Consider the following 18456-nt stretch of genomic DNA (forward strand, 5'->3'; position numbering starts at 1 on the left):
ACAAAAATTCAAGCCTCCAAATGACAAACTCATGTCTTCAGCTTAGCGGATAACATTTAGTTTCATATCCCACACCAAGAACATATCCATATCCCAAGAACAACAAAAATGTATTTTGTTGTGCCTCCTTTTCCCTCCTTCTCATTTTCTTCCACAGCCTTGGAGAAGAGCAACGCATGTTGAAGACACAGGACACAGCTTGTATTTTAAGAGTTTTAAAAAGACTGAGAAAGCTAAAAACTCATCACCAGGTCCTAACATAAGTTACAGGCTTGTTACAAGCTGAGTAGATAAGCCCTCCTACCTTCACTGTTCTTAAGCTGTAACACAGAAATAAGAAAAACCCTTTACAAAGGCAAGAAGTCATTCAGATACCAAAACTGTTCCAAAACACAGTTTGGGTCTTCTTCTTGTTCTCAGACCTTAAAGACCCGTATCTATGTAAAAATTTTCCCTAGCTAACAAATGTAGAATGATGAGACTCCGTCACACCACCAGTGTCCATATCAGTTCATCTAAAAGCACTGTAAACTCCTAAATGGAAACTATACTGCTGAATGACACAACGCTTTTAAATTTGCATATACAGAAATTAAGAAAGCTGAAAATTGCTAACACCCGAGTAACAGATATTGCAGCAACCTTCATAGCAAATATTGCTAAATCAATGTTGATTTGGGGGAGCTGGACAAGATGACCTCCAAAGATCCCTTCCAACCTCAACCATCCTGCAATTCTGTGATTTCTGGCAAAACTTTTCTGTAACTGAAGGTACAAGTTCGTATCTTCTGTTTGTTCTTTGAGGTACATATTAGATTTGGCTTTGTTCAAACATAAAGAGAAATACAATCATCAAAACTGAAAGTAAATTGAGATAACAAGATAATTATTTCTACTCTTCCTTTATTATATATGGACTTCTTCCAGTACATTTTAATTCTGCCACTAATACCTGCTTTGTTGAAGACGGCAAACAGGCATCAGTTTAGAGGAACTATGAAAACTGTGCAACAGGAACCAATATAGTAATAGAGTAAAAAGTGAAAGTGTCCTTTGGCACCCTCTGCATTACAGGAAATTCCTTATGTATTTGGCTCCAGACTGAAATAAAACAGTGTGCGAAGCCTACCTTAATCATGTTCTTATAAAACATAAAGAAAATCCTGAAATAAAGAACAACATTATCGCTTTTGCTGAAAAAACAAGTTCCTGAAATTTAAAAAGCCACCAGATGTACAGGTGCTTGTGACACCTGAATTCCGTTTTCTTGCATAACCAACTTCTGCAACCACTGAAAGCACCAGTTCTGCAGGGAGAAAAGATATTATCTGATCATGTGATTAAGAATACCCATAATAAGGGGCTTAAGAATAATACTGTCTATATTTTAGGTAGTAAACATACTCTTTTAATGTCAATGAAGTGTAGATCACGAGACTCAACTTCAACTTGCAAACCTCAGATTGCTAGATATATCCCATAAGCTTTTTAAAAATGACGAAACTATCAATTGACATAGCCTTGTTGAATAAGCATTATCACATCACACAAAAAAGCAAACACAGATTTACCAACATTAAAAAGTACTTAATTCTAATCTAGGTTTATTTGAAAAACTAGACAAAAACCAGCTCATTTTACTCATGCCCAGATCCTAGACACATTTCAGACTTTAACCTGTAGCACAGAGATTAGAGTTCACTTCTCTTTCTATACAGCTTGCTAAATAGCACTACAGGAAGTGAGCTGTTTCAGTCAATTAAGTCCAGCGATTCCATGCACATTTCTGATTAGCAAACTGACTCAAGGCTGATGACATCTTCATGCTGCATTTCCATTCTCACAGTACGCAGTTATTTTCATGTGAAGACAAGAGTTCTTTACCAGCATTCCCACCTACAAAACTCATGAGTAAGGTGGAGGAAAAAAAACATTCTATTACTGCTTCATACATCATCTTCAGTGGATAGATAGCAACGGATTTGGAATGAGAACTTTGTTTTCTTGGTACACCATCAACAGATTAGTCAAACGACAAATTGTAATTTCATTTTGTTTGATTTTCTCTATTTATTAGCACTGATGAAAATAAACACCTTTCAGAAATACCACACAAAATTCAAATAGAACATTTGGGGGAAAAAAAAAAAAAAGGGACAAATAAGGGACCAATATTTTGGGTTATATTTTTTTAATTTCTAAAAGTAAGCTTTGAAGAATAACAACAGTGTGGTGTCGTGACAGATCAACTACTTAATAGGTTTTCACCTCTCTTTAAGAATGGGAAAAGTGTCATGTGGCTTTTTAAAATTGTATCAATCAGATTGGGGACTTTCTGCAGTTTTTCCATCTTTCAAGCACACAACACTGACAGCTACAAAATTTTACAGTAGGGCTTTTTGTTTTGGTTGGTTGGTTGGCACGTTAGATACGATTTCCGTCACCCAGAAAACCTCGAACTTCTTTCATCCCTTCTGCGTGCACCGGAACGCATCTCCTTTGTCACCCGGCCTCACCTGCGGGTGCGACAGCTCACATGTCGCGACCAGACCGGCAAGGACACCGGCCGAGCTCCCACACCCCCAGCCAGCAACCCAACCGGGACGGCTCGTGTAAACCCCCCACCACCCCCTGCCTTCGAATTACGACGGGGTTTGGGATTTTCACTCCCTTTCTTTTCCCACGCTCCCCCTGGAACACCTCTCTCGTCGCCACGGGCTGCTCCGGGGGCGCCCCACGGGCCCCCGTCAGCGCCCCCGCCGCGGGCCCACTGCCACGGCAGCCCCCGCCCGGCTCGGCTGTGCGGCGGGCCGCGGGGGCGGGCACCGTCTGCCCGGCGGTGACTCAACTCGGTGACTCCCTTTCTGCGCCGGCCAAACCGAGTCCCCCTCCTCGCCTCGGGCGGGCTCCTGCGCTGTCCCCGGGCACCGAGCGAGGGGGCTTAGGGGCCCTTGACGCGGCTGTCACCGCCGGCCGCCCCCTCCGCCTCCGACAGTCACCCCGAGGAGGCGGCTCCAGCTCCACCCTCCGCGGGCTGAATGAAGGCCGGTCCCCCCACCCCGCGGCAGGCCCCGGGGGCCGCTCTCCGCCCGGAGACGCGGGACCGGGAACTGTTGCCGTCCTCGCCCCCCCGCCTCAGTCTATCCGGGGCACGGCGCCCCACTGACCTGGAGAGATGCTTCAGGATCTGCTTCTTGATAATCCCCGCCATGGTGTCTGCCGGCCTGCGCTCCTTCACGACGACCCGCCGGGACCGGGGACGCGCCTCATCCCTCCGCCTCCCCCTGCCCGAGGCGGGGAGACCGCCGGGAGCGGAGCCGCTGCCGCTGTCTCCGCTCGCGCTCACTGGGCGCCCGCCGCCATCTTGGCTGCAGCATCGCCTAGTGACGGGGGGGCGGGGGCGGTGGCGGGGCGGCAACGGGGAGGGCCGGACCCGGAGCCACCGCCCCGCGCGGGGAGCGGCAGCCCCGGGCAAGGCTGAGGCGGGGAAGGGGCGCCTCCTCCCCTCAGCCCGCAGAACCCCTGGAAGGGGTCGCCGCTGCCGCCCATCGGTGTCCGCCTGGTCAGCACCGCCGTCCCCCGCCTCAGCGCCAGCAGTCTCTGCCCGCCCCGGGCCGGGCCGCCCGCCTTTTCTGCGCTCTCCACCGCTTGCTGCTTCTTTCCTCCCTCTTCAGCCTCCCGATCTCCAAAACTCTTGACAGCGTCTGTGGCCCCGTCTGCGGCTCCATCCCTCCTGCCGCCTGTGGAGCGTGTCCCCCGTGGGCCCGGCCTCCGCCTCCCCCTCAGACCCTACGTGACCCATACACGTTGTTACTTCTATTGAAAATCTGTTACAAAGTGTCACTTAAAAGGCCTTACGTGTAACAAAAACACGAACAACAAAAAAAAATTTATCTAGTCTGTAGTAAAAATTCCTCTTGATAAAATGTGTATTACCTATGTGTGTTAATACTTGGTGTTAATACCTGCACATCATGCTCCCCCACAGCATTGGAGCTGGCAGAGCTCATTCACAGAAGCAATATTTTAAGTTACTTTAAAATTTTCAGATAAACTCTACTGCTCTAGCTCTTTCATAATAAATTCACCTCGCTTAGCCAAGTGAGACATCCATCCTTTTTATACCACTGTTTTATAAGCAATATTCATTTCCAGCTACAAAAAGCAACTCAATTGTCACTGGGTATCTGTGGCAAGTATAAAGCCTACAGATTATTTTAGTTTTGAGATAATAGCTTCTCATGCTGTAGCAAAAATTCCAAGTCACTTAAAAAAAAATACAAATATGCCGTAACAGTTTTGTTCCTCCAGCAACCCTCTTCTCTGGAGCTCCCTCATTCGGAAAAGGTATCTTGAAGAATTTCAGTGGTAGGTCACCGAATACCCTAAATAGTAGTATTAACTGAAAAAAGAAAAAAATTAACAGTTGTAAAACTAACAAGATTTTCAGATGCGACCTCTGTATGAAGGCTTGCTGACTCTAGAATATAGTCTTGAGCTGCAAAGACATCAGATACTATTTTCTTTGCTTCTCATATACATAACAGATTAATAATTTACATGCAATGAACCAAAACCCCAAGGACCTTTAAGTTAGAACTATGAAGCAGTAACAGATGAAAGGTCAGGAGATGAACATTTCCAATTGATTTTTCCAGGCATTTAAAATTCAGTCAGTTGTGTAATACTGACCTCATTATATTCTTCAAAGAGATTTATAAAGTGGGAATGAGCTGTGTATGAAGCTAACGCTTTTATTCCTGTTTTAAGACCAATTTTCTCAACCAGAAAAAATTCTACCAGTATCTTGGAGAAATAATGTTCATCATAATGATGAATCAGCTTCTCATCGAGAAAGAAAATATGAGGTGCAAGGAAAGCAAGACCCATGCTGTGTGTTCCCTCTCAAGTGTCCTGCAAGCGTAGCTCTGGCAGAAAAGGGGAAGTCCAGAGGCTCTTCATTGATGTCAGAACTGGAAAACAGAAATAATCCTGTCTGGCAGGATTGATCTGAATTATGACGTCATGTTCTCCCCCATTTGGTGTACACTGAATGGAGGAACGGAGGAAAATGCATAATCAACCACCCCACCCCAGGACATTAGAAGGGTGTGTGAGAAGGAGCCCAGCTTACAGCTTATCCCTTGGTTTGAGTGGAGTATCCAACACTTCATTTTACGGCCTAATGCAAATTAATATCAGGATATCGCCAGACTATATTTATTAAGACTTTGGACTGATTCTTCAAATCACAGTCCCATGTTTGCAGGCAAATGATTTTCTGCTGTCACGTTCATGATAATTAGACCACCGCTATGTGAAAATGGTGCTCGATACTTTGGTCCCAAAGTGTCTGCTCTGAACAGAGGAGGGGCACTATTTATGAAAAAAAAAGTGTCATCAGCTATCACCTTAATATGATAACCACTAAGAGGAAAGAGTAGATTAGCCTTCCTGACTACTTTGCACTTATAAACATTGCCATGTAAGATTTCTTCATCTAGCAACCAAGGCTCTTTGCTCTTGATTTACCAAAATGACTCCCCACCCAGTGAGGAGAAACTGTGTAGCAGGAGAAGTAAAGAAGGGGTGGTTGTAGTGGCAGATCATCACATGTATTGCCACAGGTCCAGCTGATCTGGACCCTGATCCACTGACATTTCATCTTGACCTCAGACCTGCCTGGTCACTATGGACCTCGCTGGTTATCCCTGGGCTATGTCTATCCCTTCTTCACCCCACCACACCTGATCCTGACTCTGACCTGAGGATTGGCTTCTGTGCTTGACCTGCTTCATCTTCAGACACTTGCCTGATGGCCTGGGCTCTGGGCTGCCCTCCCACCCCTGCCTGCCCTGCTCCCTGGCTGGGGGTGGCGGGACAGGCCCTGGCTGGCAAGGTCCTGCCTTACTGGCCACAGTATTTGCCTCAGCTCCTGGCTTCCCTCCCTTATGGAGCAACTGGAACTCATGTCACCAAGAAAGAATCCCACTTGTGAGTGTATCTAGGATACTAAAATGTCCTCAAAGAATAATTTTGGCTTATATTTACCACAGGTAATTTCTAGGGCCTCTTTGTGAACTCTTTCCATTCAGTAGAAGACCCAAGAACCCAAGGATGTACAGAGTTTCCCATCAGGCAGTCATCTCATCCACCAGCCTGACCTTTACCACCACCTAGATAAAGAAAGGTGCATGGGGTTCCATTTATGGATGCTAAGTCCAGGATAACGCCCCCCTGTGCCAGGGTCGAAGAATGCAGTATCTTCTTCCTCAAGGATAACTTTCTTTGGATGCTGTAAACAACCTGCAAATTCTGTAGCTGGCACTGTTCAATCATTCTGAGACCGCACGTGCCCACAGAGCAGAGCAAATAAGCAGCTGTGCACTTTGTATAGTGTGTGCAAATGGAGTCTGACTCTTCATGTAGTCATGTGGATTCCTTAACTGTAAAAACTGGAATGGACTTGGGAGAAAAAAAAAACATAACTAGAGCTCAAGCGACTTCAGAAACATGAAAATCACAGAATTAACAAAAATGTTATTTTTTTTTTCACATTAAGTAAAGCAGTAGAAAATGTGGAAAAAGAACAAATAAAATGTGACCGAAGAAGTTCTGATTTTGTTTCAGTGAGTGTTTTGTTTCATATTTGCAGAATGAGAAATTCAGCCCGGCTTCATATGGATGATGCAAAAGATAACAAAGGATTTGTCTTCAAATGCAGATGTGCAAGGCTTAAGTAGTTTGACGGACCATTATTCAAAGAACGTCACAAGATATGTATTCTAAGCTATTGTAAGGGGCCATGCACAAGGTTTGCTACCGTGTGGACATTTGAAAGTCGTATTTATGGGTCCTTGCTATGTCACTGACTTTGTCTTTGCTAGGTACTCTGTCAACAACAAAAAAAGTATTATCAGAGGTGTCACTGCAATATATGGGTGAATATGTAAAAAAAATCAACAAATATGTATATGAGTTGGCCTCAGTTAGCAATGAGAGTAAATATACCAACTTATTTCCCAGCGATTTTAAATATTTATGTATACTAACCACTACACATAAATCCAAGTGAACTGTTAAAATCCTGGCACTTGTCTTGTAGGTATTGAAAAAAAAAAAAAAAAGCAAAACTAACTGAATTTAATACAAGTAATTAAATGTTAACAGATGAAATCTCACAGAGCTGGAGCTAGTGTCTAGAAGAAAAAAGTAATTAATTAAATTCTGGCTTTCACCTTTAATTTCACAAGGCAAAAGTTAGCAACAGCTATGATTTTTTGTGTCTGAATTATTCTTCTAAGAACCTTATATTATTAATAAAAGGACAAAGCAACAATTATGTGATTTTGAGACTAGTATCTTATGTTTCCCTGTAATGCTGTGAATAGCTAAAGCATCTGTCATGATTGTATATTTTGTGTATTTTGGGTTTGGGGTTTTTATTACAAAACCAAAATTTAGTATTATTATACCTGTTGGAGGGCAAAGACAGAGAACAACCAATGCTTTACAGTGTTCTTTAAAAGAATCCAGAAACCCCTGAACTGGAACAACAGGCTTTTGATAATTCCTATAACCTCTCCTCAAGAACCAAAGAATGTATCTGCTAAAGTGGGGATTAAGGATGCTGTCCTTAAGAAACTGGTAAGCACGTAAAGAGGATCAGTCTAAAATCAGATTGCCGTGTGTTCTGCTGAACATCCTGGCTCATGGAAAGACATTTGATATTTGTTAGTGTAAAGAGTAATCATGTAGAGTAGCAGTTATTTTTAAGGTCTAGTACTTCCAGGAAAGCCAATTGCATACAGATACAAAACCGTAATTCACTTCCTTTTTTATTGGATAACAACAAAGATACCAGTGATGCTAAGTAAAACATAGAAAACATAAATAAAGCAAAATTCGTCATAAAGACAATCCTACACCTGGGAGGACATAAGCAAAGAGACCCATGCAGGGTAGGATCTGTGTGCCAGTGGAGCAACCCAGCTGAAAAGGACCTGGGGGTGCTGGTGGACAAGCTGAACAGGAGTCAGCAGTGTGCTGCTGCAGCAACGAATGCAAATTGGATCCTGGGCTGCATCTGCAGGAGCATTACTAGCAGGGACAGAGATGTCATCATCCCACTTTGCTCTGTGCTTGTCAGGCCACACCTGGAGTACTGTGCCCAATTCCTGTCCCCACAATTCAAAAAAGACATGGACAGACTGGAAAGGGTCCGAATGAAGATGAACAAAGGGCTGCAGAACCTGCCCTATGTGGAAGGACTGAAGGAGTTAGGTCTTTTCTCCCTGGTGAAGAGGCACAGGGGGCACCTTATCACAATATTCCAGTATGTAAAACGTAGCTACAAAGAGGATGGAGGCTCTTTCTCCACAAGAAGACACGGCGCAACGGGTTCAAGTGGCACTGGGACAGGTTTCATCTCGATATGAGGAATTTATTTATTTATTTATTTTATAGCGAGAACAATCAACCACTGAAACAATCTCCAAGGGGATGTGGTGGAGTCCCTACCGCTGGAGGTTTTCAAGATGCAGCTAGACAGAGCCCGAGATCGTCTCACCTCGGCTCCCTTTGCCACGGACGGTCGGACCAGAGGGTCCTCCGAGGTCCCTTCCAGCCCGGGCTGTTCTGTGGCTCTGTGATTCCAAACAGGGGCGTGGTAACAACGGCCTGTCAGTGACAGGGAACACCAATACCATTGCTTTTTGTGCTTTTTATAATTAAAGAGCATTAATTACAGCACGCTAAGAACAGTAAAATAATGATGAGCCCACCCGGGCTCTCCCAGTAACAGCCCGCTACGTCCCTGCTGGGAGAGGGCGACAGCCCCCATCCCCCTCAGCCGTCGCCCCGGCAGCCGTTCCCTCCCGCTGCCCGGGGATCAGGGCTGCCCGCGGATCAGGGCTGCCCGCGCAGGCGCACCAAGCGCGCAGGGAACAGCGCCGGAGACTGCACTTGACAAGGTGACGCCACGTCGACCTCCACCCCCCCCGGCCTGGTTGGCGAGAGCTTCCGGGTCACACCCGACCAATAGCCTCCGCAGCTTCGCAAGCGTCACCGGCATCACGTGAGCGGCCAGGGTCTCGCGGCAAAGGCGGGTGCGCGGCCGGAGGCGGCTCCCGCGGCACTCCTGCGTCCCATCAGGCAACGCGCGGGCGCTTCTCCTCCGCTCTATGGTAACCATAGAGATCCACGGCGGTGGCGGATCAATACTGGGACGGCGGCGGCCGTGGCGCCGTGGGGAACATGGCGACGCTGGTGCTGGATAACGGCGCCTACAACGCCAAGATCGGCTACAGCCACGCGAACGTCAGGTGAGGGGGCAGGACGGGCGGCGGGACGGCCGTTCCCCTTATCGCTGCGCTGCTCCCCGCCGGCGCCTGAGCGCAGGGGAGGCCGCCTCTCCTCTCACTCGGCCCCTCCACCGGCCAGCGGGCCGCCAGCCGCGCCTGCGCTGGCCGGGGAAAGGCCCGGCCTGTGGCCCCGCCCCTGCGGCGGGTGCCGGGCCCCGCCCCTGCGGCGCGCGGCCGACGGCACCGTTGCACCGTCCCTCACAGCCCATGGCGGGGTGTGTGTGGGTGTTGGGGGGGTGCGTGTGTATGTGTGTGTCAGTCAGTCCCGGGGGGTGGCGGTGCCGGGGCGGGTGTCCCTCAGTGCGGTGTGCAGAGGGGTTTGGTTTGTTTTTCCAAGAGGTGTCTCCTCTGCGCCGGAGGCGTCAGAAATTGAGATTTCCCCTCGTAACTCGCTCCAATAAAGGGATTAAAACCAAAACGCAGCAGCAAAAATATTATTGAAAGTATACGATTTATGAAAGCAGTGTAAAGACAAGCAACGTGTCTCATATCGTGATGAATAGCAGAGTTCCCAATCTTTTCCAGTGTTATTCCCAACTGTCAGTTCAGATCAAAGACTGCACGCTTGAAAACCTTTACGGCAAACCAACTGGATGAAATTAAAGATCCCTCTGGTCTTTTCTATATTCTCCCTTTTCAGAAAGTAAGTAAGATATCCTGAATTTAACATTATAGTCAAATGTAAATCGGTGTTTTAAGGAATAGTTTTCATACAATATGCCTCAGCTGCAGGGTTATATGTAGTATCAAACAAGAATCAAATTCAGCAGTGCGACCTTTACAGACATAGAATTGTTCAGTTTGCAAAAGACCCTTAAGATCATCAAGTCCAACTGTAAACCTAACCCTGCCAAGTCCACCACTAAACCACATCCCTGAGCACCACGTCTACATGCCTTTTAAATACCTCCAGGGATGGTGACCAAACCACTTCCCTGGGCAGCCTGTTCCAGTGCTCAACAATACATTTGGTAATGACGTTTTTCCTAATGGCCAATCTAAACCTGCCCTGGCACAACTTGAGGCTGTTTCCTCTTGTCCTATTGCTTGCTACTTGGGAAAAGAGACCAACCCCCACTTCTCTACAACCTTTCAGGCAGTTGTAGAGAGCAATAAGTTCTCCTTTCAGCCTACTTTTATCCAACCCTAGTTCCCTCAGGTGCTTGTTCTCTACACCCCTCACTTTGTTGCCCTTCTCTGTATGCACTCCAGCACCTCAAGGTCACTTGTAATGAGGGGCCCAGAACTGAACACAGTATTCGAGATGCAGCGTCCCCAGTGCCGAGTACAGGGGGACGATCACTCCCCTAGTCCTGCTGGCCACGCTATTTCTGATACAGGCCGCGATGCCGTTGGTCTTCTTGGCCACCTGGGCACACTGCTGGCTCATATTCAGCCACCTGTCAACCAACACTCCCAGGTTCTTTTCCACCGAGCAGCTTTCCAGACACTCTTCACCAAGCCTGTAGCGCTGTATGGGGTTATTGCAACCCAAGCGCAGGACCCAGCACTTGGCTTTCTTGAACCTCATACCATTGGCCTCAGCACATCAATGCATTTTTTTACCCAGAGAAGAGTATGCCCGTCCAAGCCATGAGCAGCCAGTTTCTCCAGGAGAATGCTGTGGGAAACGGTGTTAAAGGCTTTACTAAAGTCTAGGTAGACAACATCCGCAGCTTTTCCCTCATCCACTAAGCGGGTCACCTTGCTTTAGAAGGAGATGAGGTTTGTCCTGTACGTACCATGTGATGGTGCTGAAGATGATCTGCTCCATAATGCTCACAGGCACTGAGGTCAGACTGACAGGCTTCTGTCAGAGAATAATGTATACAGGAAACACAGTTTACATTGTTTTTGTAGTGTAGTAATTAACACAGTCATGAGGAATATTTGCAGCATTTTTTGTCCTATGTAACATTTAGTCCTTAGCATAGAAGTGTGAATTTAGACATTTTTACTCTCAAATTTCTTTATATTACCAGTCTATCAATCACTTAACATTTTTTTATTTCTAGTAATTGTTTGGGTTTTTTTTAAGTATGATTTTATTTTCTAAAATACTGCATTTTTTTCTAAATCCTGCAGGGTTATTTGGTGAACTGGGATGTCCAGAGGCAGGTTTGGGATTATCTTTTTGGAAAAGAAATGTATCAAGTAAGAGCTTTTTTTTTTAATTGCAGATTTTATGTAGGTTAAATACTGACTAATGGAGTTAACATAACTACATCAAATTTAAATAGAACTGGTGAGCTTACTGTTCTTTTTAAGGGTCCCTTCAGTGAGAATTCACAGGGTTTTAATTTTTTGCAAACTGAAGAAAATTTTTACTTTGAGCTCTACTGTAGGAATTTAAAAAACATTTAAATTTTTCAGTCGTGTGTAATCATACTGAGTTCAGTTCATATATGTTAAGCAATTCATATCAATATAATTAAGAGTTCAAGTTAGTGAAAAATAATAATTATAGACAGATACAGCGTGGTTTAGAGGTCAAGAAACTGCTGATGTAAAAGAGTGATGAGCTAGGTCAGTAGGCCAAAAGACGTACACATTAAGTAACCCTCTTTGGCAAACCATTTTCTGCCTATGGGTAGGTTGAGTGTATATAATATAAATATCTGATACTTAATATTTCTTATTTGTCACACGAACTGGATTTAGCACAAGAAGTGTAGTAAGGCTTCCCTTTTAATTTTTCTTAAAAAAAAAAGTATTGTTGTATACTTTGAAAGTTTTGGGGTTTTTGTAACACCTAGGAGGCAGAATGGTCCTGACAATGAAAGTAATGCCTCAAAATATCCTGCTATCCCTACATAAAAATATACAGTGCTGGCTTTTGATACTTAGCTTTCATTTTAGTTTTAGAATTAGATTCAATTTAGTCATGGTTGCAAGGAGAATTTATTTTTAATTCTTTTCATAGGTTAAGAGAGATGCAGCTGGTAATACATTTAGGGCTGTATCCACTTATGATTGAAGTAACCCTCTGAAGTCCTCTTTAAAGGAGTTTGAGATATCAATAAATGTGGAAAATCCAGGATCTTTTGCTGGCCTCATTAGAGGTCACTGGGAGTTTTATTATTGATTCTACTTTGCGCAGGACTGTGATGCAAGTGCTGAGCTGTTGAAGAGACTTATCTTTCTGTAGTTGACAGGATTAACGTAAAGTATCTTAGGTTAGTATGTAGTGTTCCTTAATGGTTACCTCTTTAGAATGTTGGATACAGTTCTGCAGGAGCAGAATATGTATGAAGGTGTTCCCTTCTATTATGTTTTCACCCATCAATTTGACAAAGTTGTATCACTGGTCATGAAGTCTTTAACAAAACTAAAACTTTCTAAGTCTAGCTTCTACAAACAGATACAGCAAGTGGTAATCATGTCTTCAGATTTACGTGATCTTCAACTGCTGCAAAATATGGTAACAGAGTATTAATTTCTAAGTTGTGTGTAATGACAATCTTAATGTATTTTTCACAGGTGGATTTTGTAGATACCAATATTATTATTACTGAACCTTATTTTAACTTCAGTTCAATACAAGAATCCATGAATGAAATTCTGTTTGAAGAATATCAATTTCAAGCCGTTCTTAGAGTAAATGGTAAGTCTGTTTCCCTCAAGTTCGCATTTATATATTTTGAAGGTTAACCTTGTAAATAAATGAATAAATATGCATGCATGCATATGCACATATGTGTATATGTAAAGGTAGTGAATAAATTACTTCGCTTCCCTCCTGGCTCTTGAGTAATATGCTCCTATATGTACTCTAACTGGATTAAACAATCTATTTTTTTACTAAATTTCAGCTACACTCATACTGCTTTCTTAAGAGTGTCATAGTATATAATTAAAGGAAATCTGAGGAGAGTCAGGATGACAGAGATAGTGGACGGCTTTTGAAACAGGATAGCACTTAAGAAAGTCTACCAAAGATTTGCATGAGGACTTTGATACCTTTCCTTATTGGGGGGTTGGTGGTTTTTTGTTTGGTTTTGTTTCCTGTTAGCAAATAAAATGTAGCGTTACAATCATAAAATGTAGCATTACAATCATGAAATGTATCTTGCAGGGAAGGTGTAAATGACATCACAACCCTTCTGACAGATAGTTGGACATAGGATAGGTTTGATAAATTGTGGTGTGATCAGTCTGCTTGGACTTTAGGAGAGGAAACTGAACGTGGACTGGAATTCTTCAAAAAGAATAAATGGGGGCATATATGATACTTAATTTTATCCACTGTCAAAATTAATTCATGTGTTGGCTGTAATGTTACGGTGGAAGGTCTTGGAAGTCTGTCAAAGGCATTTAAAATACAAAGCAAGTACACTTTCATATCAATGTAAATTCTAAAAGTGTGTGTTCATGTAAAAATTGAATGAAATTTTCTGTATTTCAGCTGGAGCTCTTAGTGCACATAGGTATTTCCGGGATAATCCATCTGAGCTGTGTTGTATCATTGTGGATAGTGGATACTCTTTTACACACATTGTACCTTATTGTAGAAGTAAAAAGAAGAAAGAGGCAATCATCAGGTAAACTGCAGTATATATTTTCTAGAATAATTGTTTGCTATGCCTGAAGTTAATAATGACAGAATTCCATGTGTTACTCCTTTTCTGTAGGATTAATGTTGGAGGAAAACTCTTAACCAACCATCTAAAGGAGATCATCTCTTACAGGTAAAGCATGCTGATCATCATCTTGAGACTTGGTATGAAATGAGCTAGAAGTTTGTGGGGGTATTCTTACAGGTTCTGTGAATTTTAGATTAAATGCTCTTTAAAGGAGAAGGGAATTTTTGTCTGTTATAATCTGGTGGCTGCCATCTCGAGCTTAAGCTCAAAATGAATTAAGATGAGCTTAAGATCTTTGAAGAATTAGGCTGTTAGTTTTTAAAGTGCCAGTGCTTTTGAAGGTGCTGATTTTACCTGTGTATTCACAATTATCCAAGTCCTTACGTGTTTTCTGAGATGTCTCAGTAGATCATCAGTCAGTTGGCTAACTGATTCTGTCAACTTTTCATTAGGATCCTTTAGCTTGGAACTTTACCTAAGTAAAAGTCTTTGGTAGTAGAACTAACTGCAGAATTACGGCTATGCTTGTTATGAAGACTTTGGGCAAATGCAGGTAGATGTTTGTATTTACTGAACCGTGCAATGGGAAAATACTGAACTCCCGTAGGCCAGGAATAGTTTTGTAAATTGAATACAAGTTTTAAATATTGAGACAGTAGCTTTCTGCGACTTGAAAACTATGGGTGCTCATTTCCAGTGGAAAACTGGACATGTTTCTGGACGGATGCTAAGACTTAATTATTCTCAAACTTCTATGGTTTTGGTTTTTGTTTTTCTCAGGCAGCTACATGTTATGGATGAAACGCATGTAATTAACCAAGTGAAAGAAGATGTGTGTTACGTTTCTCAAGACTTTTACAAGGACATGGACATTGCCAAGTATGTATACAGTGGTACTAAATGTAAAAGTTGGTACTTTTGAATAATATATTTGTACAAACAAATAAAACTATACTCTTAATCAGAAATTTTTCCAGTTAAGTCAAAGGAAGTCTTGTCAGTATGAAATAGTTTGGATTTAGAACTTGTCCTTCATTCTGTTGTATTTTACATTCTTCTCTTTCAGATTGAAAGGAGAGGAAAATACTGTAATGGTAGATTATGTTTTGCCAGACTTCAGCACAATCAAAAAGGGATTTTGTAAGGTAATGATAGTTTGGTTTTTGAAGTATTTTTTTGACTGCACAAGTCTAGTAGAGAGGATAAACAGACTTTTCTTTTTTCTAATGCTGTATTGTAACTTCTTTCTGTGTGGTAAAGTTTTCCTTAGGAAGTTGAGATGAAAATTAAATACTATTTTTCCAGCATAGCATTTTATGTTCTATTATTTAATACTCGTACCTTTCTATGCTTGTGCTCTGTCATGCAACTTATCCACATCATTATTGTTGGGTTTCTTTTAAAGTTAAGTTGTAAAATATTTTCTCTGCTTTGATACTTTTTTGTAAATCTCTCTGAATTTCATTTAAATGCCCTAATATTTAGAAGGTTCAAAGTCATGTTATAGAAGAGCCTGAAAATTCTTCATACCAATGAAGACAATTTAACGATTTTACCTCATTCACTGAGTTGGCCATAGTTTCGAAAGCAGTCCCAATACTTTAAGGCCACTCTCATGCATACCTATTTTATTTTGCTTTAGGCAAAACAGGAGCTGATAAGAGCAAAGTCACTTCAGATTTAATACCAGAGTATGTATTATTCTTAAAAGATTTGCTGATAATACCACTTAATATAGAATATATTGCCTACCTTTGCAGTACATGAAAAAGATTAGCTGAATACTCTAGGATGTAATTTCTTTTCTTAAGCAGTGTCTACTATTCATGTCTTTAATTTAGCCAAGGGAAGAGATGGTGTTAAGTGGAAAATACAAGACTGGTGAGCAAATACTTCGTCTAGCAAATGAAAGATTTGCAGTTCCAGAAATACTCTTCCACCCTTCAGATATTGGTATTCAAGAGATGGGAATTCCTGAAGCTATTGTTTATTCTATTCAGAATTTACCTGAAGGTATAACCTAAAAGTATTTTGAAAAGTGTGTGTGCGTTGTGTTGTTCTGTTTGGGGAATTTTTTGGTTTTGTTTTTTGTTTTGTTTGGGTTTTTTTAAGCATCCAAAGTGTCTTAAGAAGCTAGTACTCTCAATATGCCAGTTCCTAAGTTGTTGTGTACTGTTCTGTCTTCTGGTGTGTGTCATATACTCTACAACAGATTGTCTGTAAGTTCCTCTGTTAGGCAAACACAGTTTTGTGGTGATTCATTGATTGGTTTCTACACTTGTTTCAGTTAATCACTATAGACTTTATTCTTCTCAACGTCCTTTTCTAACGTGACCTATTTGTCTTGGATGCTGATGATGGAATATACTTGAAATTAGTTTTAGTTGTATTTTAAAATACCTTTCTTCACTGGAAGACATGAAAAAACAACCTGACGAGAAAAATGAAACTGAACAAACTCAGTAATTCAAACATCAAAGTAGAAAACCTTTCTGACTGCTGTGTTTGTCAGAAGCAATACTAAAGCTTTCATTTTACAGATGATGTACATGGAATTAATGTTATTATTACAAAGAATACTTTCATAGGTTTTATGATACCACATAAGTACCGCGGCATCGAGGCTATTATTTTGTACTCTTAAAAAAATTGTATCATTTACAATCCCTTTTGAAAGGGGAATTATGTTGGCAGATGTGAAATTTAATCGACAATATAAGAAAACAGTAGTTATCAAAGCCAAATTCTAAAAATCATAAGGAACACAGGGTGATTGATGACTTTCTTATATTTCTCAATAAAACTATTTAACTGATGTGATAATTAGAGGATCATAATATTCTTCTATGCATATTTCTTACTTCTGTTCCAATTCATAACAAAAGTGGGAAAAAAACCCTTTAAATATATATTCAGTCCCTAACTACGATTTACTTATTTATTTTACAGAAATGCAGCCTCATTTCTTCAAGAACATAGTTCTGACTGGGGGAAACACTCTTTTTCCAGGCTTCAGAGATCGGGTTTATTCTGAAGTTCGCTGTCTTACTCCAACTGATTATGATGTTTCTGTTGTTCTTCCTGAAAAGTAAGTTCTAAACTATACGGAACAAGCTTAGTTCTTCTAGCAGAACAAACTATGAAGTAGGATTTCTTACTCTGATTAAAAAGAGATTGAGTAAAGGGGTTAATAATTAAGTGAACCAAAATTGTACAAGAAGAATGTTTGAAATCAGTGTATTTTCAGACAAACCAAATAAATCAGAGACTATTTGCTTGCCTGGTGGTTTGCCTAATGAGGTTAAGCATATAAGTAAGTGTTTTCAGCATCAGTCTTTTTATTGTAAACAGATAAATAAGACTGTATTGCCATTAAGTAGATATATAAGTATGCAAGATTATAGTCTAGTCTTTTACTTAGAAGAATTTTCAGCATCTGAATGCCACCATGTCATTATTAATGTAGCCACTTCAGGGATTTGGAAGGGTAACATCTCTGCAGAGAGAGAGTATACAGTTGAGACAAAACGAGTATATCTTGAAAGTACAAAAAAATCTTCGCTTTCTAAAAAGTATTATTAAAGGGTATTTTTAAATATTCTTAAAGAATCATTATTTGTGCAAAGTAAATAAAAAGACATCTCCACTTCTTGCCCTCTTCACACCTGCCTCCAAAGAGGCACTTGCTTTTTATAAAACGCAAAGTCAGTTAGCCCTGCTAAAATTTCAGACTTTGTCTCATAACTTGTCTGGAGCTGAATGGTTTGATTTAGTAATCAGAAATGTATTTTTAAATACATGGGACTAAATAAAGTCTTTGAACTCATGACTGCATAATTCTATTTTAAATGAACTTACAGACGAGTAACAATAGCTTTGTTCATTTTTCAGCCCTATTACTTATTCTTGGGAAGGTGGGAAGCTCATTTCTGAAAATGATGATTTTGAAGACATGGTAGTAACTAGAGAAGATTATGAAGAACACGGACACAATATCTGTGAAGAGAAATTTGATATATAGGTAGCATAACTGGATACATTGTTATTCCATTGTTTTACTCAGAAAGGAACTCTGAACTACGGCCTGTTTTCCCTCAGTTAGGATTGTGTTTTAGCTTTCCTGTATTCAAGCGGGTTGGGAAAAAGTCATTTTCAGAGTTTAAAAATAAAGTTTTACAAGCCTAATATGTTCATTGTCACTTCATTATGTTCTCTTCTTTTACTGATAGCTTCATTGTATTCTTATTGCAGAAAACCTCAATGTATGACGCAGTAAAAAGAGATAGTGAGAAGAAATCATGTTTTAATTTTTTTTTCAAAATGAATATTATTCTAACTCACTCATGCATGCAATTGAGTGGACATTAAACACATCTCAAAAGGTCTCCTTTGAGATGTGAAAAGAAATAAATTTAGTTTTGGTTATTTTAGTGAATAGCCATGAAAGGAATATACTTGAAATGTGACCGCTGCTATTGAAAGTATACTTAGGCTTTGAGAACAGAGTAATT

General features: G+C 41.5%; 2 protein-coding genes across 2 annotated transcripts in view; one reads left to right on the plus strand and one right to left on the minus strand.

Moving 5' to 3' along the window:
- BLTP3B (bridge-like lipid transfer protein family member 3B) overlaps positions 1 to 3224 on the minus strand; it is a 58576-nt gene extending 55352 nt beyond the window's left edge. The window contains exon 1 of the mRNA XM_082498690.1: positions 3168 to 3224. Coding sequence (XP_082354816.1) covers positions 3168 to 3211 — 44 coding nt within the window. The 5' untranslated portion in view covers positions 3212 to 3224. The remainder of the gene's footprint in view (positions 1 to 3167) is intronic.
- A 5836-nt stretch (positions 3225 to 9060) lies between these two features.
- Positions 9061 to 18130, plus strand: ACTR6 (actin related protein 6). Its single transcript, XM_082478939.1, has 11 exons — positions 9061 to 9323; positions 9888 to 10005; positions 11448 to 11516; positions 12843 to 12966; positions 13768 to 13903; positions 13994 to 14050; positions 14726 to 14824; positions 15012 to 15090; positions 15787 to 15958; positions 16895 to 17033; positions 17837 to 18130. The coding sequence occupies exons 1-11, from the start codon at positions 9256 to 9258 to the stop codon at positions 17964 to 17966; spliced, it is 1191 nt and encodes a 396-aa protein (XP_082335065.1). The 5' UTR covers positions 9061 to 9255; the 3' UTR covers positions 17967 to 18130.
- The last annotated feature ends 326 nt before the right edge of the window (positions 18131 to 18456 follow it).

The sequence above is a fragment of the Vanellus vanellus genome, assembly GCF_965231255.1.
Source record: "Vanellus vanellus genome assembly, chromosome: 1".
Lineage (NCBI taxonomy): Eukaryota > Metazoa > Chordata > Aves > Charadriiformes > Charadriidae > Vanellus > Vanellus vanellus.